Source organism: Phascolarctos cinereus, unplaced genomic scaffold, assembly GCF_003287225.1.
Source record: "Phascolarctos cinereus isolate Bilbo 61053 unplaced genomic scaffold, phaCin_HiC Scaffold_3;HRSCAF=262, whole genome shotgun sequence".
NCBI lineage: Eukaryota > Metazoa > Chordata > Mammalia > Diprotodontia > Phascolarctidae > Phascolarctos > Phascolarctos cinereus.
Window position 1 is genome coordinate 40,244,824 of NW_027555736.1, and position 23,667 is coordinate 40,268,490.

General features: G+C 40.5%; 1 protein-coding gene across 5 annotated transcripts in view; it reads left to right on the forward strand.

Moving 5' to 3' along the window:
- The window catches only part of LOC110213993 (WASH complex subunit 2), a 50,795-nt gene that overhangs the window by 11,292 nt on the left and 15,836 nt on the right, over positions 1-23,667 (forward strand). For 3 of the 5 annotated variants that reach the window (XM_078150779.1, XM_020994573.2, XM_020994571.2), the window contains exons 7-19: positions 2,385-2,429; positions 3,248-3,364; positions 3,935-4,031; positions 4,423-4,497; positions 7,474-7,586; positions 8,009-8,066; positions 9,194-9,253; positions 9,694-9,861; positions 11,255-11,373; positions 13,490-13,582; positions 18,911-19,021; positions 19,924-20,058; positions 21,417-21,583. In XM_078150779.1, the coding sequence (XP_078006905.1) occupies positions 2,385-2,429; positions 3,248-3,364; positions 3,935-4,031; positions 4,423-4,497; positions 7,474-7,586; positions 8,009-8,066; positions 9,194-9,253; positions 9,694-9,861; positions 11,255-11,373; positions 13,490-13,582; positions 18,911-19,021; positions 19,924-20,058; positions 21,417-21,583 (1,358 nt within the window). The remainder of the gene's footprint in view (positions 1-2,384; positions 2,430-3,247; positions 3,365-3,934; positions 4,032-4,422; positions 4,498-7,473; positions 7,587-8,008; positions 8,067-9,193; positions 9,254-9,693; positions 9,862-11,254; positions 11,374-13,489; positions 13,583-18,910; positions 19,022-19,923; positions 20,059-21,416; positions 21,584-23,667) is intronic. The other 2 variants (XM_020994572.2, XM_020994574.2) reach the window with 1 other exon arrangement.

The following is a 23,667-nucleotide window of genomic DNA, read 5'->3' on the forward strand; positions in this document are numbered from 1 at the left end:
TGCCCCTTAAGGCCTGTGTAATGGAGAGCAAGGCTTCACCTCACTCTGAGCCAAAGCCCCACATCAGTAAAAGGCAGGCATTACCTCAGATGCTTTCTAACTTCCCTTCCATCTCCCAAGTCCATGGTTACACAGCTAGTAAATTTTGAAAGGTAGGGTTTCTACCCAGGTCTCTCCCAATTCTAAGTTCATGCTCTTTCCACTACTCCACAAGCCAGCTACCACAAGTCAGTTCACCTTTCTAGGCCCTTTCTGAGATATACCATCCATACATGTAATGCCAGATATTACAATAAGGAAAATTTTTAAATGGTCTTTTCACCCTTTTGGCCAAAAACTCATCTGCTCAACTATAATATTAAGCACACTTCATCCCTTTATGTCACTTCCACATCTGAAACTGAATTTCTATTAATCAGTTTTCTGATCCTTTTTACTCTTAAGAATTTTTATTATGAAAGAGGCTTAAAGGCCTTACTGTCTATTAAGTTGTTGTTCTTCATTCCTTTCAGCTGTGTCCAGCTCCTCTGACCCTATTGGGGGTTTTCTTGGCAAAGACATTAGAGTGGTTTGCCATTTCCTTCTCCAGTTCATTTTATAGATGAGGAAACTGAGGCAAACAGGGTTAAGTGACTTGCCCGGGGTCACACAGCTAGTGAGTGTCTGAGGCTATATTTGACCACAGGTAGATGAGTCTTCCTGACTCCAGGCCCAGCGCTCTTTGCAGTGTCCCCTGCTGTCTGTTAGATGCTAGTTATTTACTGACAACTTCACAACAAGGGGATTGGCTTTTGCCCTAGTGGTAGTTTGAGCATAGCTGCTGTGTAACATGATGACATTAGAGGAACTACGCAGTATGTAAGGCACCAGTATACCCTGCCGGGTAGAGAAGTTAGTGATGGCCAAAGGACTACCACTCAGATGTCCAGAAATAGAAGCTTTCATATAAAATGACCGTCCTAGGCAGGGGAAAACCTGCCATGTGCTGCTAGTTCTCCAGTAACTTACTAATGAATACGTATATTAAAAATAAATTTTGACATAGTTTGTTTTTACACATTGACCGGATTTCACCTGTATTTTCCCTCCATTTTAAAAGAATGCTTTTGGGTTGTTTTGTTTTGTTTCATTTTTCCAAGAAGAGTAAAAGCAGTGAAAGTGATCAGTACATCAGGAAGGTTTGAAAGTGTACACCCAGTTCCATACTCATGGATTTCTCACATCCACAAAGGAACAAGGGGAGAATTGTCTTCTTTGGGACCAAGCTTATTCTTTGCCATTTTGTATCATTCTCTTTAGATTGTTTTGTGGTGGTTCTTTCCATTTATTGTAGTCATATATATTGTTGTCTTGGCTCCACGTAATTCACATTACATAAGTTCACATACGTCTTTCTGTGCTTCTCTGTATTCTTTATTTTTGTTTCTTCTTAGACACAATGATATTTCATTACCTTGATGCACCACATTTTAGTTAGTTGTTCCCCAGTCAGTGGGCATCTACTTTGTTTCCAGTTCTTTGCTACAACAAACAAATTGTTGTCTTTAGAGCTTTTTTATCAATGACCTCCTTGGGTCATATACCTAGTAGTGGAATCTCTGAGTGAAAGGGTTTTTTTATTTTAATAACTTTAATTGCCTAATTCCACATTGCTTTCAAAATGGTCCCACTAATTCACAGCTCCACCAACAATGTACTAGGGTTCACGTCTTTTCACAAACCCTCCAACCGTGACCATTCCCATCTTTTGTCATCTTTGCCAGGTTACTAGGTTGGAGCATTCTCCCATATGGTTATTGTTTCTTCTTCTGAGAACTTTTTGTTCATATCTTTTGACTGCTTCTCTGTTGGAGAATGTCTTTTAGCAAATGAGTTAGGCTTTGTTTGTTTTTGTTTTTAGTAACATTATCAGATACTTTGAACCCTTTCATTAGTATTTACTATCAGTTTTTTTTCTCCAGCTTTATAAAAGACTAGAAAGAATCAGAGAAATGAGTTAGTTGGATTTCCTTCTGGATGGCGAAACTCTGCAACTGGAATAAGCTCAACTTGTGTACTTAACTAAATATGGAATTCTTTTGCCACAAAATGGATAAGATTGATAGTACAGCTTAACAGAAATCAGGAGTCGTTTGTGAAAGGGGTTTTAAAAATCAACTGTTTTAAACTCCGTAGGAAAAAATTTTTAAATATTGGCAGCACATCCAGCTAGGAATCTTTCTGTAGGTCTGTAGTATGTTGGTAGCATACGAAGTCATAAGTACACTACAAAAATGGAGTAGTCACTTGAATTTACAAATTAACTTTGCATCAAAGACCTAAAATTTGAAAGTATGTGACATAGAAAGTTTGTACTAACAAAAATTGGCTTGTTTCTATTCAAGGAATCAGATGATGACTTCGGCAGTCAGAGTGAAAATGACCAAAAACGGTAAGGTTACTACCTTGAAATAACTCAGTTGTTTCTGGCTTGTGAGAGAAGTCTGGACTTCACCACATTTAATGTGTCTTCCACCAACAGAGTTAACCATTGGTTAACTTGGTTACCAGGTCAAAAACTCCTTTATATTGCTTTCTCTTGGTATCCCACCTTAGAGAATTCCCTTTTAGGGAAAGTTTTTATGAAATGAACTTTCCAATTGTTAAATGAACCATAAAACCAGGAAGTGTGTTTTAAGCCTCTTCTAACTATCATTTAAAACTCTTCTTAGTATTTCTCCTTTTTTTTAAAAAAAAATTCTCTTTTTGTATTTCCTCAATGGGTCATAAATGTAATAATAAAAGAAATAGTAATAACAGTTAACTGTTTGGTGCTTTAAGGTTTTGCAAAACACATTACATATGTTGTTTCAATTTAGTTTGGATTCATCAATTGCACCTTCATTAAGAGGCTCAGTTTACTTCAGTGCGTACTGTCTAATAGGTAGTAAGATTTTAAAAAACTTTTCAAGTCAATTGTAAACAGGATTTGAGGAGATAATCTGTTTACAAATTAGTAAGGTATAGACCTTTCAGTAATGAAAAGGCTTTATCCCAAAGATGTACATTCTGTGTGCTTAATACTGGTGTGATGTAATAAGGGGAGCTTTTAATCGGCTCCTTTTTTCCCTTTTAGTTGAAAACATGTCTCATTTTAGAAAGAAGACCCAAAAGTTTTAAATTGGCAGTGTCTGTTACCTTAACTGTGCCTGAGCACTATTGCCAGTAGAGGTTAAGTTTTAATCTGGAATGTTGTAATATTGCTCATCAGCACATAACACTGATAAGTGATGAAGAAGAGGAGGAAGAAGGTTGTGATCTCTTTGGTGATTCTGAAAAGGAAGAGGAAGAAGGAGAAGAGTTCGATGGAGAAAATGCTAGACCTGTAAGAGAACTCCTGCTTATTCTGGGTCCAGGGCAAGGAAGAAGCATTTCTTCTTCTGTTAATTCATCTCTCTTATTGTCGTGTAGTTTACAGTTAACATTTGTACAGTATTGTTAGAAAACACTGTTATATTTGGTTCTTCAAAGATAGTTTAAACATCAGACCATTTGACACACATTTTCTTGTCTCACCATCCTAGTTTTGAAAGTTACATCATCAAGTGTTTATTGCCATGCCAGGAACTTAAGGCATAAGATGTTTCCTCTCCTACAGAAAAGGTTTCCTTCCAAGAAGTGCCCTTGTCTATAGATCTGGGCAGTAACATAGAAGAGCAGAGGAGAACTGGAAACTTACTGTGCATGGGAATACCTTACAGGTTGTGCTTCCCAACTTGGTGGTCTGCCCGGGGTATATTGATCTAATTCTATGTTTGTCCCATTTATACCCCTCTCATTTTAATTTCTAGTCAAAGCTTTAAGTAAGCATCCTGTTTAGAAGTGAACCAAAAGCTGTCAGTTGTTTTCAGTACATTGCAAAGAGGTTACTCATCCCTCACTCTTATACCTATAGAAAAGAAATCGACCTACTTCATTTGCTGATGAGCTGGCAGCAAGAATCAAAGGAGATGTGACAAGCCGAACATATGAGGGGCAGACAAGTAAGGCCGGTATTTACTATTTGAAATTTCCTTCTCTCCCCCCCCCCAAAAAAAAAGTAAAGGGACCAGATTACTCTCCCTAGACTTTATCAGGGACAACAATTTTTCACTTTTATTCATTGATAGAATAGGACAGCCTCTACGGCTTTATTTAAAATAAATCCTCTTCCAACTTATGGACACTGTCAAAAGAAAACAGCTAGCGTATGTGTAACTGTGATGACTTCTGAAGTAATAACTATACTGTGCAATGCATTTCAGTTGCATGTCAGAGCAGAAAAATACTAGATTTTGGTTTTGACCTAATTTTATTTACTGTTCAGTCTTCTCTTGCACTGGAATAAGATAAAAACCTTCTATGGAAAAGTCTTTGTATAAATTCTGAAATTTTCTTTTCAAGTTACAACTTCAGGGGAAGCAAAAACTAAGAGAACAACAAAAGAGAAGAAGGATGTCAGGAAAGTTCCCTCTGATGGTAAGCCTTTCTCTGTTACAATTATAGGCCTTGTGGCACAGAATGTCATGTATAAAATGCCCAAAGTAGCCTTTGCATCTGTTTGTAAACAGCTGGCTTTGCTTGCTTGGTTAGGATATCCGAAAGAGAGTGCCTGTGCCCTGTGGGCATGTCTCAATTTTAGGCATAAATAAATCAGGGGCACCAGAGAGCCAGCGTCAGGCCCTCTTCAAGTTAAGCCTCTGATGCCCAGAGGACCCTGAAAGGTAAGACAACCAGTACCAGAGAAAGGGGAAGCATCAGAAGTTTGGATGTGCCAAATGTCTTCGTTTTCGAAAGGGTTCCCGGAAAGGATATATCTTGGGAACTATAGACTGGTCATTTTGATCCTGGCTCCCAGGCAAACATAAAATAAGCATTATAGATTTTATCCCTGTTTTATGACTGAGGTTTGGAGAAGTGGTGACCTGCCCCATAATCACACAGATGGGGAGTGTTCGATGCTGGATTCAAACCGTGATCTCTTAATGCCAAGTTCAGCCATCTTCCTCCTTTACTGTCCTACCTCTAGTAAGGGAGTACAGCAATTTTATTTTTTGTTTTGTTTTGTTTTTATATCATTTCAGGATGTATCTTTTCTCCTATACCCAGTGGGCCATCCATGTAATGAAAAAAAGAAGGGGGGGGGGCCATGGGAAATTAGCTGAACAAAACCACCCAACATGCCCGCTTTCCAAGTTCCTAGTCTCCCATCTCTTCAAAAAAGGGAAGGAGCATGTAGCCATTTTAAATGATTGTTATGCTGAAGGAATTTACTGCTATATTCACAGAGTCACTGTAGGATTGAAAAATTCAGGAAAGCTCCAGAAGGCCATGTCCTCAGTTTTAAAAGGGGCAGGGGAAATGAATCCAAGCAGTCTAGATTATTCATTTGGAGGTTAATCCTCAGCGAAATTTTAGAACAGGTTACCAACAGGTGGTTTACAGATGTTTCTAATACAAGGCAATGATATATGAGTTAACAGGGATTCACTAAGAATCCATTCCAATCAAGTCTTTCCAGACTATGGTAACTTAATATACTTTGGTTTGTTTTGGGTTGTTTTTGTTTTTTTTTTTTGTTTTGGGTTGGTTTTTTGTTTGTTTGTTTGGGGGTTTTTTTGGCTAGGCAGTGTGGTTAAGTGATTTGCCCAGGGTCACATAGCTAGTAAGTGTCAAGTGTCTGAGGCTGGATTTGAACTCGGGTCCTCCTGACTCCAGGGCTGATGCTCTATCCACTGCACCACCTAGCTGCCCCAACTTCACACATTTTGATGATACGGCTACTGGATTTTTCAATCAGAAATGCATTATATATACTATATTTGGATTTCTAGAAAACATTAAACAAAAACTCCCTTGAGTTCCATGGAGATAAAGTGGTAAAATAGGGGTTGTGTGTTAGTATGATTTTTGAGAGTGGTTGAAGGTAGTTTAGCAATGGTGCCCAGAGAATATTGATATATCTGTCAACATGAAAGGGAAGGCCTCTGCTGGCATGTCACAGGACTCTGTAATTGACTGTGTCCTTGGAGGCAGCTAGGTAGCACAATAGATAGAGCACTGGCCCTGGAGTCAGGAAGATCTGAGTTCAAATCCAGCCTCAGACAAGTGACATTTACTAGCTGTGTGACCCTGGGCAAGTCATTTAACTCCATTGCCTAGCCCCAGCCCCCCACCCCCCACAAAAATTGACTAAGTCCTTCTCTACATTTTTGTAAATGACTTGGATTAAGGCATATTTATCATGTTTCCAAATGACGGAAGACTTTAAAAGATAGCTTGTATAGATTTCAGAATCAAGATTCAGAGTGATCTCAGCGGTCTGAAGTGTGAAGCTAAAACCGAGAAGATGGAATTCACTAGAGATAAATATCAAGTCCTTCACTTAGGTTCAAAAAATCAATTGTATGAGCAGAGAGTGGTGAAGACCTAGTTTGACAGCAATACACATGGGGAAAATGACCAAATTTTAGTCATTCATAAGCTTAATAAGAGCTAGTCCTCTGATGCTCCTGCTCATAGAACTTTAATGGTCCAGTTTACAGGAAGTAAAAGTATCACTGTACTTTTGTCAGTCCCTATCTGACCTAAGTGTGCTACCTGGAATACTCTTCCCTTTTCCTTGGCCTACATCTTCCAGACCAGTTTAGTTCTTCTCTGTTAAATTTTACCCACATTTCAAGGCTCATCTCAGATGCTACCTATTCTCCCTCAATCTTCCAGCTAGAGTTCAAGATTGAGGGAGAAGAGATGTAAATTCTACCTTCACAGAATTTTCCCTGACTGAAAAGAGACGTAACCAAACAAGTGACTGCCCCATTCACAGAATCACCCGCTGTACAGGAGATCACAGCCTCACGGGCCAATACTTTTCTAAGTGTAAAGAAACTCGGATCATGTAATTTCTCTTCTCTTCAATATTCCTAAAACCTACTGGCTTTTAATCCTTGTACATAGTAGAAGCATTTTAGCAGAATTTGTTAACCAGTTTAGTTCTGCATATCTTTTCAATACAGATTTCTTATTGGCATTTGTTTTTATACCACGAATTCCCAGAGGGCAAGGACAATGTTATTTAATTGTGCTTTTGTTTTTGGCTAGGCAGTGGGGTTAGGTGATTTGCCCAGGGTCACACAGCTAGTAAGTATTGTGTGTCTGAGACTGGATTTGAACTCAGGTCCTCCTGAATCCAGGGCCGGTGCTCTATCCACTATGCCACCTAGCTGTCCCCTAATTGTGCTTTTGCATAGGACCAAGCAGAGCACCTTAATCAGATTGCTTTGATGTTTTGGAAAATGTCGCCCTTCATGTGCAAGTAGGTGCTGCTAGATTTTGAATTCAGGGCTTAGCCATCCTCATCTTGCAATTCTACTGAAAAATTTGCAGAGATGGCTGCAAAATAAGGACTCTGCATTTATTTCCATTTCTCAGAATTGTGGTTTTCTTTTTCACCAGATGAAGAAGATGACATGTTCAAACCACCCAAATTGACAGATGAAGACTTCTCACCATTTGGCTCTCGAGGGGGCCTGTTTAGTGGAGGAGTGGGACTCTTTGATGATGATGAGGTCAGTTGGGGATGAGAGGCAGAAAAGAAATAGTCTGTTCCCCCGTTACCAAAATAATTCTCTACCTTGGGTAGTCCCTGTTCCTTTTCGTACTTTATTGGCTATCTTGACATCCTTTGTGTAAAGGAGAGTCATTTGCAGTTTCTTAGACCAGAAGACTGTATGATGATGCTTCCTAGGTGATACTCCTGATTTATAGGCATTAACTCCTGGAGTAGACTGGAATTTTCCAAGTTCTTAATTGTTCAACAGCCTTAATTCAGGAGGTCAAACCATATCCAGATTAGTCAGAGCACCCTGAACTTTGCAAGGTTTCTTTTCTACGGGGAGGGGAAGGCTTAGTTCTCTGTAGTTATAAAGAAATTTCAGTGTTTAATACTTTTTTTTTTTACTCATTTGATTTCCATGTCATGATCAATTAGAGTGACCTCTTTTCGGAAGCTCCTAAAGACAATGAAAGTCAAGCCCCAGTTAAGGAAGGTAAGGATGGATGAGGTCTGAGTTTATTTGTATTACTAGGGAAAGAGGCTTTCAAGGTTCTTTTTTAATGCATTTCAAGGCTTTAAATTCTCTTTAGTTTGTTCCCAGGAATTATTTTGTTAGGCATAATTCTGTTAATCCTTTAAAAGCAATCCAGTTGAGATATTTCATATCACTATAAGGGGAAAAAGCATTGGCTTTTTTTTTCTTGCTAGGCAGTGGGGTTAAGTGACTTGCCCAGGGTCACACATCTAGTATTATGTGTCTGAGGCCAGATTTGAACTCAGGTACTCCTGAATTCAGGGCCAGTGCTCTATCCACTGTGCCACCTAGCTGCCCCCCAAAGCATTGTTTTTAAACCCTGTATTCAAACCTAGCCCATCAGGGTGAGCAACTTGAGAGTGTTCTCAAATCTAACTCCTCATCTTACAAAGACTGACAAGAAAAGTGACTTATAATAAATATTGGATATAGGTAGAACCAAACATATTCTAAAGGAGTATTTCTGAGGTTTTGTTTGTATATGCAGAGTTGATCAATAATGATAGCTTGTACTTAGCCTTCTAAGATTTATAAAGCACCTTTTCCAGAATAACTTTGTAAGGAAGACAGCACAAGGATTATTCTCCCCATTAACAAATAAGGAGACTGAGTATTCAGAATAGGCAGTTCATAGCAGCCTTGCTAGAATGTAAGTATTCTTATTGCTAGAATTAAGTATTCCATGGTTGTTATCCACACATTTCCTTCCTGCACTTCTTATGGAGAGAGTATTGGAAAGTGCTTTAAGGATGGATTGTACCCACCATAGCTTTATCCATCAGCAAGCCTGTGGGGCTTTCTGACCTCTAGAATAGCAAGAAATGACTGCTAATATCAAACCTGTTATAGAATTAACAGATTGCCATAAATTAACATTTATAATTTGGGTGGAATTAAAATCCTGTCATACTATTTTAATCTCACTTTAAACATGTCCTTAGATTGTGTAGTGTTGAGTTTTAAAAAAATTAAACTGTGAATTTAAAGTAGCACATGTAGGATCAATTAATTTCAACCACCAAAAAAAATTTCTCCAATTTGACTTCACAGAAGAGTGAATTTAATGATTTATTTCCTTGTTCCAGAGACTTCATCATCCAAACCTGGAAAAAAGATACCAGCAGGAACTGTGTCGTTGTTCTTAGGTATGTCCATTCTTAGGGTTTTGTGTTTTTACTTTTATCGTTTTTAACACATCTTTTTTTTTTTAATGTTATATTCAGATCTGGCTGGCATGTAGTAGACTACTCGGGATTTCAAAGGTGTCATTAAGGGGGCCAATTTGTTTATTAGGCCAACTGTTACACACATTATTGCCTCCAACAACAAACCTTTACCTACAGGCTTGTGTCTGGAAAAAATGGATTTATAAACAATAGATGATTTGTATTAGGGGGAATTTATTTGAACTGTCCTTACTCTTGCCTGGGCTTATTCAGCAACTCTAGCATTTTATTGCTGCAGGGGAAGTATTTCTGGAAAAGATGAAATTTGAATGACTTCTGGAGAAAATGAGTACCTTTTTATGTAGTGGTGAGGTACGCAGTACCTGACTGCTGTTGGCTTCATCTTCCTCTGTTTGTAGGGGATCCTGATGTGTTCAGTGTTTCTTCAGTGCAGTCACCAAAGGAGCACCAGAAGCCTGCACAGTCAACACAAGGGCAAACGCCACAGAGTCCTGCCCCTGTCGGCCTCTTTGATCACGATGACAGTGACTTCTTTGTTGCAGCTAACAGCAAACCCATACGCGCAGGTGTGTGCTGCCTCTTTGTTTTCACTCGAATTATTTGAAATGACCTTTAACCAGGTACTGCGAAGGCTAGGGCAAGCCTCTGCTAGCTATTCTGAGCTGTTCAGGTCCCAGAGAGATTTATTCAGGACTGCCTGGTGGTTGCCCTAGTTTATACCATCTAGGGAGCAGATAGTCTTGAGCAGCTTGAAGAACAGCCCCTGTCAACGTCAGGAGCCTGGTCGTCGTTCACCCCTTGGTGCAGTGGATTACTCAGAGCCCAAGGTTCGAATAATCTATCCATTTAATAAAAACATATGCAGATACCCCAAAGGAAAAGCAATCCACAAAAGTTAATACCACCAGTGAGAAAATTAAACCCAGCAGGCAGGGAGTTTCCCTAGGGCCTCAGCTTCTCTCTGTTGAAGATCTGAAAGCCACTTTTATTTTCTTCTTGCCCAAGGGGCCCCCAGTTGGATTCCAAATTTAGTCTGCTTGTTAACTCAAACTACCCCAGGTCTTCACCAGGACTTCTTCAGTCCTGGCAAATTTGGGCAGGGTTGGGGGGGGGGGTTTGAGAAGGATGCATTTGTGCCTCCTTCCCAGTTTCCTTAGCTCCCTTTGAGAGTGCCCCTCAGCATGACAAGCAGAGACCTAGATTCTTCTCACACCACGTGATGAGGGGATTACTGCATTTGCAGTCACAAGCCCTGGGTTCAAATCTTGGCTGTATGATTCGCTATCTGTTTAATCTTACATGGCCACTTCACACTCCCGAGCCTCAGTTTCCTCGTCTGTACAATAAGACAATTAGCTTAGACGATCCATAAGTTGCCTTTCAGTTCTTAAGTCCTGTGATCTCTTACCGTGGGCGAATTAAAATAGGAGTGAGAAGATGAGAGGCAACAAAATGATTTTGCCTGGACACATGAGAAGAGCACAGACTTAATTCATTACACATGTAGGGCTCGGTGAATTAAGAAAGCAGAAAAATGAAAGAGAATGCTGTCAATGCCTAAGAATGGTAGTCAGAAAATGGAGGCTCCCTTTTAAGGTGGCGCAGCTCTTGGATAGCTGTCCCTTCAGGCCTTTGAGGAACTTGAAGAAAAAGCCCGCCTCCTCCTCCCATTTCCCTTGTTGTTAGCTTTCTTCTCTTCACAGTGATTTAATGTTTTCCTAAATATTAAATGAAGCCTCATGCCTGCAGAGTTCAGTTCACCTAATCAAAGCTCAGTGTAAAAGACTGCCAAGGCTTCTGCTTTCGTCTTGGCGTTGACGTTGTGGGGGAGCTACGGGATAGCTGTTCATCTTGTTTGTTTAAAGTGTTTTGCTTTTTTTTCCTTTATAAAATAACGAAAGAACTATTTTTAATGTTGTGGTAAGTTTTTCAAGACTACTTTTTTTCTTTAAATCAAAGCCAAGCCAACTGTTGATCTGTTTGATGAGGAAGAAGAGGAGGAAGATCTCTTCCAAAAGAAAGTGGCCCCTCCTTCCACTGATTCTTTCAGTTCTGAAGCCAAGGAGGCCCCTGAGAAGGTGATGGAGGAGGGGGGAGGTGTGCACACTGGTGTTTCTTTTTGGGATAGCCTATTCTTAGCTCACCTTGAACCAAATTGAAATGAGTTGAACTGTATTATGAAAGAGGTTTAACATTCGATTAAGAGAATGTTCATCAAGCACCTACCACGGGTGGTGCACCGTGCTGGGCAGGGAGACGAGAGCCTTACAGCTCTAACACAAGGTGAGCACAGATGCAGACTGTGTGGTTTGTGCCTCACTCATCCAGGTCTTGAGGCCCACCCAGGCCTGCTTATCTCCTCCACTGCCCTGGGCATCTCTTCATTCTGAATCTGCCCTATGTCCTCCACTGGCAGAAGCTTCTAAAAGGAGAGACTGTGTTGTCATCTAAGCTTGCCTTCTCCCCCCAGGGTCTAGTGCACACTGTAGGTACTCGATAACTGTTTGCTGATTTGAACTTCCATAAAGCATTATTTCATATCCTCCTATTCACTAAAACTGGGCATTTCCATAAGTATTCCATGTTTCCGCATTAGACACAGCTACTTTTTCTGTCATTCCCCCGGTTTCATCTGGCTAGGAGGAATGATGCCTTGAGACCAAAAGCCAGGAGATGAGGTAGTCAGCTATTTAGCTGCCACTCAGCAAGGGAAGGGAAGAGCTGAGAGAACTTAATGAATGGAAGGGTTGGGGAATAAACTAGCTGCAAGGAAGAATTTTTTCTCTAAGTACACTTCCATTTGGAACGTGATGGTGTGGGGCCCTCCACAGATCTCAGGCAGCTAGTATTTGTGATGTACCTTCTCTATCCAGCACTGCTGGGTATACAAGTAGAAGTAGAAAATACTTGCCCTCCAAGAGCTCATATTCTAAGGGAAGAAGACGACAGAAGCTAAAGCAGAGGGATAGGGAGGGACAGAAGAAGGCTGGGTCACAGCCCAGAGAGGACTGAGACAGGCTATTAATGAGTCCTGGTTTTGTGGCCCCTGCAGTTACCAGAGCAGAGGGATGGACTAGAGAGTAAATGGAGAATTCTGATTGCTCTATTTCTTACCTAAATCCAATTATCTTTCATATTTAGGATTCCAAATGTGCCAGGGTCTGACTATCCATTAATCCTTGCTGAATTTCTGTTTCTTATCAATGCCTATACCATGTACACTTTGGATAAAGCATATTACTCAGGGACACACAACCTGGAGTAAGAGCTCGATTTTAGAAGTTGGTCTCTTGGTGGGGGCTTGACATCTTTCTTTTCCTTCTTCTGTCAGTTCTTCCTTTATAACATGTTGCTTTGTCCCATTGTAGAAAAATGATGATAATGGTTTATTCATAATGAAACTTCCACATGCATTTTGACTTAGAAGCATACATGAGAGCACATGGTAACACTCTTTCTGCCTGTGCTCATGGCAGAGAGCATACTGCTAAAATTCTACTTTAGTTCCAAAGGTCTTTGGCATTAACAGTTGGCAGGCAATTCAGATTCTCTAACTTCAGAAAGTCCAGGCAAAACTTGACAGATTCACAGTGCGGCATGGTTCAGAACACCTCGCTTCCCCTTAGGAAGTTACAGTCCCAGTTCTTGAAGGCAGCTTTTTGTAGAGTCCCATCCTGTATATACATTCAGGTTTTATCATTTTAAAACACTACAACCAAGCTTCTTTTTAGCAATTCTATATTTAATGCTCTTAGGTTATTTTCTCTTTTGCGGCAGCTAGGTGGGGCCGTGGGTAGAATGCCAGGTCTGGACTAAGAAGACCTGAGTTTAAGTGCAGCCTCAGACACTTACTGGCTGTGTGACTCTGGGCAAGTCACTTAACTTCTCCCCATCTCAGTTTCCTCAGCTGTAAAATGGGGTAATAATAGCACTTGCTTCAAGAATCAAGGGTTGTTTTGAGAATCCAACGAGAGAATATTTGTAAAGCACTTAGCACAGTGTCTGGTAAATAGTGGGCTCTCTATGTAAAGTATTATTATTGTCATTTCATTCTAAATTTTAAGAAATCAGACATAATTTCCAGATATCAGTAGTGTGTATGTGTTTCTTTAGATTTGGGATCTTACTGTTTAATGAAAATCTTGTGTCTGAAATGGTTCCCCCAATTGTGTGTTTTCTTTTACTTTGACAAAGGTTATGCCACCTTCCAACAAAAGTCTCAAGGCCTTGTCAGAAGAAGTTCCCAAGAAACAAAAAGGCTTATTCTCAGATGAAGAGGACTCCGAGGTGAGGTCTCCATATATTTCTGAGCGCTCTTCCCCTGGAACTGGGTCACGTTCACTAGCTTGAAGGTTTAGAAACAACCTGTCCCTGGTCATTTTCCCCAGAGGCACCTTCTGCTCTTCCGCTGTTGACAGCCAATGAGAATAAATGATGTTACTTAGCGTTTTGGTTTACTGGGATGTATTACTGTGAGATTGTGAAGCTCCTGAGTTTGGGCCCATCCTTGGTCAGCACCTTCATTGCAGCGTCTGCTGCTTTGTTCTCGGGCATTTACATCCAGCTCTTGTGTCTGGGGTGCACAGTACGGACCCTCCAGCCACAACTGGCTTCTGTTAGTGGTGGGCTAACTGGGGGCCAAGGATGGTGACCTTGTGGAAGGAGTTGTTTGGTTTTTTTTTTTTCATTAAAAAGGAACGAGGAGGCATTAAAAGAAAGATTCAAGGAAATGTATTTACGAAGAGAAGAGTTGAATGCACAAGAAGTTTCAGGAATCTTTGTCTTGTTTGCAGGCATTCAGCTTTGGCACTTCAGAGTGCATTCTTTTAGGGAACTGAGCTTTTCTAAATCCCTGTTGGGTGGTCGCCTTTTCCAAGTGTTTGTTTTCCACTCAAGGACAGCGTACATATCCCTGGGAACAGGGTTCTGACATGATTGTGTGTCATAAATAATCTCTCTCAGAATTTTCTCAAAAAAAAAATTTTTTTTTCTCAGCTCCCATTCTGTGAGCAGAACAAGACCTCCAGCACCTGCCCTGACCCTTTAGGTTTTCCACTAGCGCTTGATCTTGCACCTTTGTCAGGCTTGGGGTCGACTTGCCGAGCCAGTCGTCCAGTCGTTCTCTTGGCTGGAGAGTCAGTGATGCACCCCCGCTTCCACTGACCCTCACGGCAGTGATCCCCACCGTGCTTCTCCCTTCCATTGCGTTACTTCTGCCGACCACTGAGCTCCCTGTTCCTTTGGAATAGGGTGTGATAGCCAGCATACTGGTGTTGTAGTTGGGGGTCTCAGGGATTGATACTGGGGGTTCTGCTTGCTTCACTCCGTTAAGAGCTCTCGCGTGATTTGCTTCTTATCCACGCTGCTGTGTTTGTTCCTTCGGGTCTTTGGATTAGTGAGTGGTTCCAGCGCTGACCTTTCTTTGTCTTGACTCGGACTCTGTTGTGTCTAGCTTGATAGTTTGAGTTAACCAGTTTCTACCCTCGTTCTCCCTTCATACTAGAGTGGTTTGTCATTTTTTTCTCCAGCTCATTTTACAGATGAGGAAACTGAGGCAAATAGAATCAAGTGACTTGCCCCGGGGTCACACAGCTATTACGTGCCTGGCACCAGATGTGAACTCATCACCCTGACTCCAGGCCCAGTGCTCTATGCACTATGGCGCCCCCTACCTGCCCTCATAAATGGATAGTAACGGTCCTATTGGGACAGATGTCAAAAGACTCTTAATCTTACACTAGATACCCACCTTAGAAGATACCATGCTGGTCAGCAGGTTGGTGTCCAAGAGATTCTCCCACACACACCCATTTTATACCGAGAAGTTGTTTAATACCGACTGAGACACAAATGTGACACTCTTCCTATTGGACGCAGAAGTAGTCTCCTTGGCGTCTGTTCTTGCTGAGCCTGAGAACTCCAGCTCTCGGTGGCTCCTGCTGCTACATGCTGCCCCTTCTTGACAACACTTGGACCCTCTCTCAGGGGGAAGGCCAAATGATTTCCAGGTGCCTTTTAGGAGATTCCTGCACAAGAGAGTCTTCTGTGGAAATTCAGTTTCCAAATTTTTCCCATTGTCTTCTTTCTTGGCTTGGTGATCAGAAGCTGTTTACTTGTATTTTACCCCTTTGTTGTGCCTCCATCTTCATTTTGGAAACGCTGTCGTGCTTTAAATCTAAATGACGCAGATATTTACTGAGCGCCACAGCATAGATCACTGTGCTGAGCACCATGTAAAGACAAAGAAGCCATGATCCCTTCCCTGAAGGAGCATCCAGTCTAGCATAGGAATTAAGATGCATGTACACATAGGAAAGGTGCAGAGTTAGTTACGTGAACTTCAAAGAGGAAAAGGTCGTTTGATCAAGAATGGAGACTGAAGAAGGCTTTAGGGAATGAATGTTATTTGATCTGAGTGTTGAAAGAATGGTAGAATTTCATTGGAGAGAAGATGAGGTTCCAAGTATTTAGAGTGGTGTGAAGAGGAGACCAAAGGTCAGGTTCTGTTTTGAGTTAGGTGAGTAAGAGAAGGGTAAGAGAAGGTGAGTAAGTAAGTTTGGGAAAGTAGAGTGGCACCAGGTTACAGAGGGCCTTAAATGCCAGGGTCAAGAGTTAAAACTTTGCTTGGGAGGCAATAGGGAGCTCTTTAAGGGTTGTTCGGTTTTGAGCAGAGGAATCACTTTATCAGTTTTATGCTCAGGGAAACAACAGTGTGGAGGAAGGATCAAAATAGGAGGGAGATTAGTCTGGAAGCTATTGCTATCATCTAAGCAGTCAATGAATAAAAGAATAAAAAATCATTTAAGCACTTGCTGTGCCCAGGACTAGGGCTATGAAAAGGAAAGTGAGTCAGTCCCTGCTCTCAGGGAGCACACATTATGAAAGGGTAGATAACACATGGAGGAGCCCTTGGCTCTAAGTCAGAAGAAAAAGATTCCATGGTTTTGGGACCACAGGTGGTACCAAGCCTTCTTTATTCATAACCATCTCTTTTGATGTTGTACTATTTGACAGGGGGCATGAATCTTGGTTAGAGAGAACATTCTTTTCAAGTCTTAAGAAGTTATGGCTATAAGAGTTGATGGATACCTGGACTAAGGTAGTTAGAGTAGAAAGGAGGAAATATATGTGGGAGATATTTCAGCTGTAGAAACTAATTTGAATGTAGGAGAAAAGAGTCAAACCAGTATGGCTAGAAGAAGAACAAAAATAGGAAAGTGAAGGACAGGTTTTTGGGAAGACACAGTAAGTTCATGTAGGGCTACATTCAGTTTCAGATGCTGGTGAGATAGTTTAATGATGTCCATCCAGTAAGCAGCTGGAAATTGACTCAGGAGCATGGTAGAGAGGACGTGAAGAAAGACTGACACTGGAGAGTCTAAAATAAAGTTTGGAGTTGGGGTTTTTTTTTAATAAGAACAAATTGGACCTATCCTATATTTGGTGAGGATAGGTCCAAAGCAAAGAAACAGTCCAAGGAGGCCTTGTAAAATATTTCCCTTTGCTGAATAAATGTGCCATCTACATTTAGGTTTCTCCCTCCAGGGTACAGTTGTCCTAGTTATGTTTCTAGTACATGCCATTCACAGAGCTTAGTGGCTGTTTCTGTGTCATAGCCTGGCTTCTTATAGCTATTCAGAAATAAGTTTAACATCTTTCTAACAGAATGATTAACACTCCAGAGCATCTGCATTCGTCGCAGTGTGTGGTATCTCCAGATTTTCAAAACAGTATCCAATTTACTTTAATTTTTAAAATATAAGCAACTTAACACTTTAAGGGGGACCTGAGTTGTTATACTGAGTATGAAACAGTGGAACTCCATTTAGCTTGATAATCATTATTCCGACCTCTTTAATTTTCTGTAATTCATTTTGTTCATACCTTTCCCTTTCCGTTTTAATCTATTATTTAGGGAAACTTTTAGCAGCATCATTTTGTAACTTCACTTTCTGGACCTCAGTTTCTGTATCTGTAAAAGGAAGTGTTTGTAGTAGGTGATCTCTAAAATCTCAGATTTGAATCCTGTGGTCACATGTTTTAGAACAATAGAAACAGTGACCTGGAAGGAACCTCTAGAAGATATTTATTTCATCCTTTCTAACATTAACTGAAAGCATCCAAGTAGAATGTGGAGACAGCTAGCATACTGTGCTGGTTTTACAAGGACAAGCTATACCTAGAACCACTAAGGGCTACTTTCTTTCTGTACAGTATCTGTTAGTGAGTTGGCCACCACAGATCCACGCAGAGCCCTTTACACACCTCAGAACCAGGACTTTAATTCCTATGCCAGATTCTGTGGCCGTTACCAGGCAGAAACTGGTAGCCATAAGGTTTGAGCTTTTCACAGAAACCTATGCGCACTGTCCCCAGGAGACAGGAGATGGAGCCTTGTGTCTGTTTTGTCTGGAAAGATAGGTTGGGGCCTGATTAGGAACACTTCCTGATGACCAGCAGTTCATGTAACATTCTAGAGACAGTAGGGGTGGATAATGATTGATGATGGGGAGAGGAGAGAGGGGATGGGCATAAAAATAAGATCTAAATTTTCCCCACACCTTCGGTATCCTCCCCCTTTTCAGATACCTTAATCCCTCAGCGCCTGAAAATGGTTTTACCTCTAGCATGAGCCTCTTCATTGTGTGATTGAATCTAATCCAGCAGATTTTCCTCGTGTGTTTTCTGCAGTACTTTTTCTGCTTTTTCATCCAGCACACAGAAGGTGCTTCCGAATCCATCCAGCCCCCTCCTTCACTTTTCAGATGAAAAAAACAGAGGCCCAGCCAGATTGAGTCCCACAAGAGAAATCACTGGAAGTAGGATTAGAACCCAGGTTCTGTGACTCCTTCAGAACCTGTGCTCATTCCCACTTACCTCACTGCTTCCACATGTAGCACTATGATGTTAAGGGCTCTACTTTCCTTATAATAGTGAAGAGAGTTTGGTATAAAAGTCTTTATAGACCTTGCCCTTTTTCATCTATTAATTATCCTTCAGGTTTCATTTTTAAATAAACTTCAAGATGACTTTGCTTAAATGGGACTCAATAAGTTTTCTTTAAACTTGTTTTCCCTCCCTTGCTTCTCACTGAGCTAAGAGGCAATACTACTTAGAATCTTTTGTCATCCTTTTTCATAAGATTTTGTGGTCAATTTTATATTTTAAGGTAGTGCTGCTCTTAACTACCATGTCTATCTACGTAACAAAGAGGTCAGGTGTTCCCTGGATGAAGCAACTTCTCTGTTTTTTGGTCTCCTTTTTATGGCAGTTGGTTTGCATTAGTTAAGCCATTGTAGGAAATTGTTACAATGCATGTAAATATCCATTTCTCCATTTTCCATTTTTCACTATCAATAGCTTATTTAAACTGGTCCTCAGAAAGCAAGTATAGTTTTTGCCAAGATTCTATCCAAAGCCTTTCCAGAATGGTAGACTAGGTCCAAGCTTTGTGTTCTGCTGGCTACCCTTCAGGGCCCAGAGGTAGTTATCTCCATACTGTGAGGAGGCATCAGAGTTGACTTTGTAGAGGTAACTATAACAAGATAAAATCATTTTTTCAACTGCTTGTCTTATTTGTGCTATTTTTTATAACTTTATTTTTGGATCCAACAGGACTTGTTTTCTTCTGCTCCGAATGTGAATAAGGCAAAAGCTGTAGCTCCCCATTCCAGCAAACTCACCACAAAGAAACCACTTTCTCTTTTTGATGATGACGATGAAGAGGTAAAATAATATGGAATCTCACGAGGTGGGTGGAGCAAGGGCAAATCTGATAGCTGTTTTTAGGGAAATAGGAGAGAAGTATTGATGTTTGAGGATGATGTCGCAGGGACATTTCTATGTCTGTTTTAAGGAATCCTTGCTTCACTTTTCCTAGCTTTAAAAGAGGAAGTACTGCGAAATTCTTGATCCTGTATGAGAATTAGACTACTTAACTGGATCTGTTAATGAATAGCCTCATCATCAGATATTCTTATACAAGTGTTTGGATTGCTTGGGCTTTTTTTTTGAGATTTCACACTAAAAATTCACATGTTAGAAAATACACCTTTCTTCAAAGGGTGTCATTTTATTTCTACTGGATGATTTATAGAATGTTTCAACAAAGTATTTCTTAAATTTATTAAATCTTTTTGACAGTAGAGAAACTTAAAGGTCATTTTTTCCTCATCTTGGCCTCTTCCCCATCTAAAGGATGAGCATTTTCCATACAGAGAAAGGGAAAAACCTTTGTTTTGGCCCTATCCTATTTTTTTCTCTTGCTTAGATTTAAACCTGAGAGAGTGGGAAGGGAGCTAGCTGTCCCTGAAAGCCACATTCTCAGCTCCTTGTGGTGCCTGCTGGAGAGCCTTTGTAGTTTATAGTTTTGAGCTACATCAGTAAAAACTCCAAAGAACACCAAAGTCGTATTCTCTCTGCTGCTCCATTAATTGAGGAGACCATCTTTCTTTCCCGTTAGCTGTCCTTTGCTTTGGTGGTAAAATTGAACTCGGAGTATATTGTGGCAGAAATATGATGAGGGAGTAGCATTGTTTTAGTACTAGTGATTTTTGAAAGGCGTCTGTTGTTCTAAATTGTCACTAGGTTGACTTACATCTAACTCATTTCCTAACTTTTTTTTTTAGGAAAATCTTTTTGGAGAAACGCCTGCTAAGAAACAATCTTCTTCATCGTCTCTGCCTAAGCGAACTCAAGAAAAGACAAAATCCTCTGAGCCGCACAAAAAGACAGCCACCTTACTGTTCAGCAGTGATGAGGAGGTACAGTTGCCACCATCTTGAACAAATGAAACACTTGAAAGCTTACCGCGTGCAAAGGGCTGTGCTAAGTCCTGGGTGTACAAATAGAGAAGTAAGACACTTCCTGCTCTCAGGGAGGTCACGTTCTAATCAGGGAGACAAACATAACTCTTCTTAGAGGAAGAAATTAGTTTGACAAAATCAATATCAGAGGGGCAGCTAGGTGGCACAGTGGATGGAGCAGCAGCCCTGGATTCAGGAGAACCTGAGTTCAAATGTGGCCTCAGACACGTAACACTTACTAGCTGTGTAACCCTGGGCAAGTCACTTGACCCCATTGCCTAGCCAAAAAAAAAAAAATCAATATCAGACTGTCACAGATTGTCACATAAGTATTTTTTCCCCAGTTCGCATCAGTTCTTAGAGTGTTGGAGTTTGGCAAGTGAGAATGTCCAAAACTCTTGAGAACCACGTGATACGTGCAAAATGCATTAGTTGAAGATTTTAAGGTTCTCTTACCCCAATACTTCCAAAGTTAATAAACATGTATCAAGTAGAATAACAGCATGATTTATATACTATATGTTTGACTTAGTTTTGATGTCACTGAATAATTAGCTTCTAAGCGTTATTCAGTAAGAGAACTTTTCTTTTAACCCAGATGTGGCAGCAGAAAATGCAAGTTTGTCAGCCTCATTATTCAGGACACTCAGAATTGTTTTCTTTGTGCATTGAGGCAGTCTGGCAAAAACTGGCTATAAGTATAGGTAAACTTCCATTTCAGTCTCCTAACTTTACAGAAAAATACATGTTATAGTATCCTGGGTACTATTTTCCATAAAGTAAAGATTTTCTTCTCTCTACCTGTTATAAGAATAAATTCAACATAAATATACACATGAACACACAGAGATACAGATGATAAATGTCAAAGCAAATATTACAATAGAAAGTTGTTATATACGTCCTAGGTATACTAGCATTATTTCTAGAAGTCACTTAGATTAAAAGGATTCAGCATAATTGCCTTTCTCTCCTCTTTATTTGACCAAACCTGTCTCTGCATCCATTTCCATTTGATTTCTTCAACAACCTTAATGGTGTCTTCTTTCTGAGCCTCTGTACCAGAAGTCATCAAGAGAAGCACCATCCTCCCAAACAGCCTCGCAACCTTGGTGTGATGCTCAGTAACACCAGATTACTTCCATGACTTAAGAGACATGAAGGAAAAAGACTTTAGTGAAGGTGCAACTAATAACTAGTTTTATTTTGCTTCATATGTACCTTCAATTGAATTACCTTTGACAGAGAGAAGTGGACAAAAGTTTCTTTCTGAAGTTCCTTTGATTGACAGAATACTGTTTTAATTTCTTTTTTAGGACCAGTGGAGCATGGGTGATTCACAGATCAGTAAGGTGCCTGACAACAATATAAAGGAACTTAAGAAGCCTGACACAATGCAGGATCACGTAGAGAAGGATGTGAAAAAGATAAGTCTGTTTGAGGAAGATGAAGAAGAGGATTTATTTGCTATTGCTAAAGACAGGTAATGGCGTTGCTGCAGCAAAGCGGACAACTGTATAGAGAATAGCACAGAGATTGACCGTGGATAGTAATAAACTTCAGGGATCAAGTTAAGAGCATCTCTCTCAATAATGTGAAGGCCACTGAGGTTTTTTATTTTTTTGTATCCAAAGAAGCAATACTTCTTCTGCCATCACCACCATCACCCCAAACTAGTTCACTATGTTATGGGTGAATATTATAGTTACAGGAAAAACACATTGTTTGTAGATGTGCAAAGTCAAGTCAGCAAGAATTTATTAAGCACCTACTATATGCTTGACACTGTGCTAACTGTTGGGAGGTTTTCCCAATGCATTGTCTTCAGAATCCAAATAGACTTTTTACAATAAAACAATAATCATATTAAGAACAATGAATTTGACCAGAATTCATATTTTTCACTACATGAACATTAGCTGTTAGTACTCCAAATATGAAGCCTTTGTTCCATTGACCAATTTGTCGTGAAGAGCTTTAAATGCCAAATGGAGCATTTTAGTTTTGACCCTAGTGGTCAATAAGGAGCCACTGGCGCTCACTGACCAACAGGCATGGTCAGACTTAGACTTTAGAGAAATCACTTTGGCAGCTGATGCATCAGCTTCCTATTTTTTTGTAACTGGTGTTTCCCTTTAACAGGGTGAACTAGTTGGGGGTGGGGGGCCAGAAATGATAGCGGAAGTGGTGTATTCATGTCAGCTTTATCAGAGACATTGCAATTGCAGTGTGTAAGTGAGACACTATGTGAACAGAAAGAAGGGGTCAGATGCAAGAGATGACATGGACATAGAAAAGACAAGATTTGGCAGCCAGTCGGGGGTATAGGGTGAGAATGAGGAGTCATGGATGGCACTAAGGTTGGGATCCTAGCTGAGGATGTAGAAGGATGCTAGCTGTGTATGACCAAAATAGGACAGTTCAGAAGAGGGGTAGGTTTGAGGGGGAAAGACTAGTAAGTGCTTTTATTACATGTTGAGGTCGACATGCCTAAAGGACATCCAGATCTAAATGGCCAGTAAACTATTAGTAATGTGGTCTGGGAGCCCAGGAAAAAGTAAAGTTGCCCCAGAACAATAAGTGGACCCCAAGGAAGCTAAGGAGATGACCAAGAGACGAAGGACCTGTGATGAGGGGAGGGGCTAGCGATGTCAGATGCTGGAGAGAGGGAGAAGATGAGCACCGGGGACAGGCCCATTGCATCTGTCAGTGACGGTGATGGTGGAGACCTCGGGGGTACGTATCAGTTGAAAGAGTGGTGAGTTGGTAGCCAGAGGAGGTGGGAGATAACTTTGGGAATTTGCCTGTATAAAGGCGGCCAGATAGAAGACAAGAATTTGAGGGAATGGTGGGGTCAAGTGGAGGGCTAATTATAGATTGGGGCAAGGGGAAGGAGCCAGTAGATGGGGAGAGTCTAAAGATTAGAGAGGGGAGATGAAGTGAATAAGAGGAAGGATGGTCTTAACAAGAAGCATCACCTCTTCTTAGACACTAGAACAATAGGGGAGAGAGCAGGGAATGATGTAGTGGTTATGCAGCATGAGGGCAAGGAGGGGGCTTAACCCACAGTTATCCTCATCTGCCTAAGCCAAGCTACTCCTTCAATGTATTTTTAAGTTTCTTTCTTTTTTATTATGAACCTAATAAATATAAAGAAACATACCTTTCAATATTCAAATAACAAAAAATAAGATTACGTATGAAACTGCAAACTCTTGTTCTGTTTTATCTTTTCTACTTTGTACAGCTTGATTTGTCTTTGATAATACAGATTTAACATGGAAATATCTGTCCTGCCCTTCTGTGTCCATCCCCTTCACTGGATTCTTAATAACTTTGACACCTTTCTGACTTGTCTTTGTTGCTCTATCTTACTTTCCTGAAGCACTCTTTTTTTTTATTGTTTTCCCTTTCTTCTTTCATTTAACCTCTGATTTCTTTATATTTCTTATTAAGGTTTTGTTGCCAATATTTTAATTTTTATGAATTTGATCTCAAGAAGGTACCAAGTGCAGTTGTTCCTTATCTTCCCAAAAATTTCTGCCTATTTTTTCCTGATTTATTATA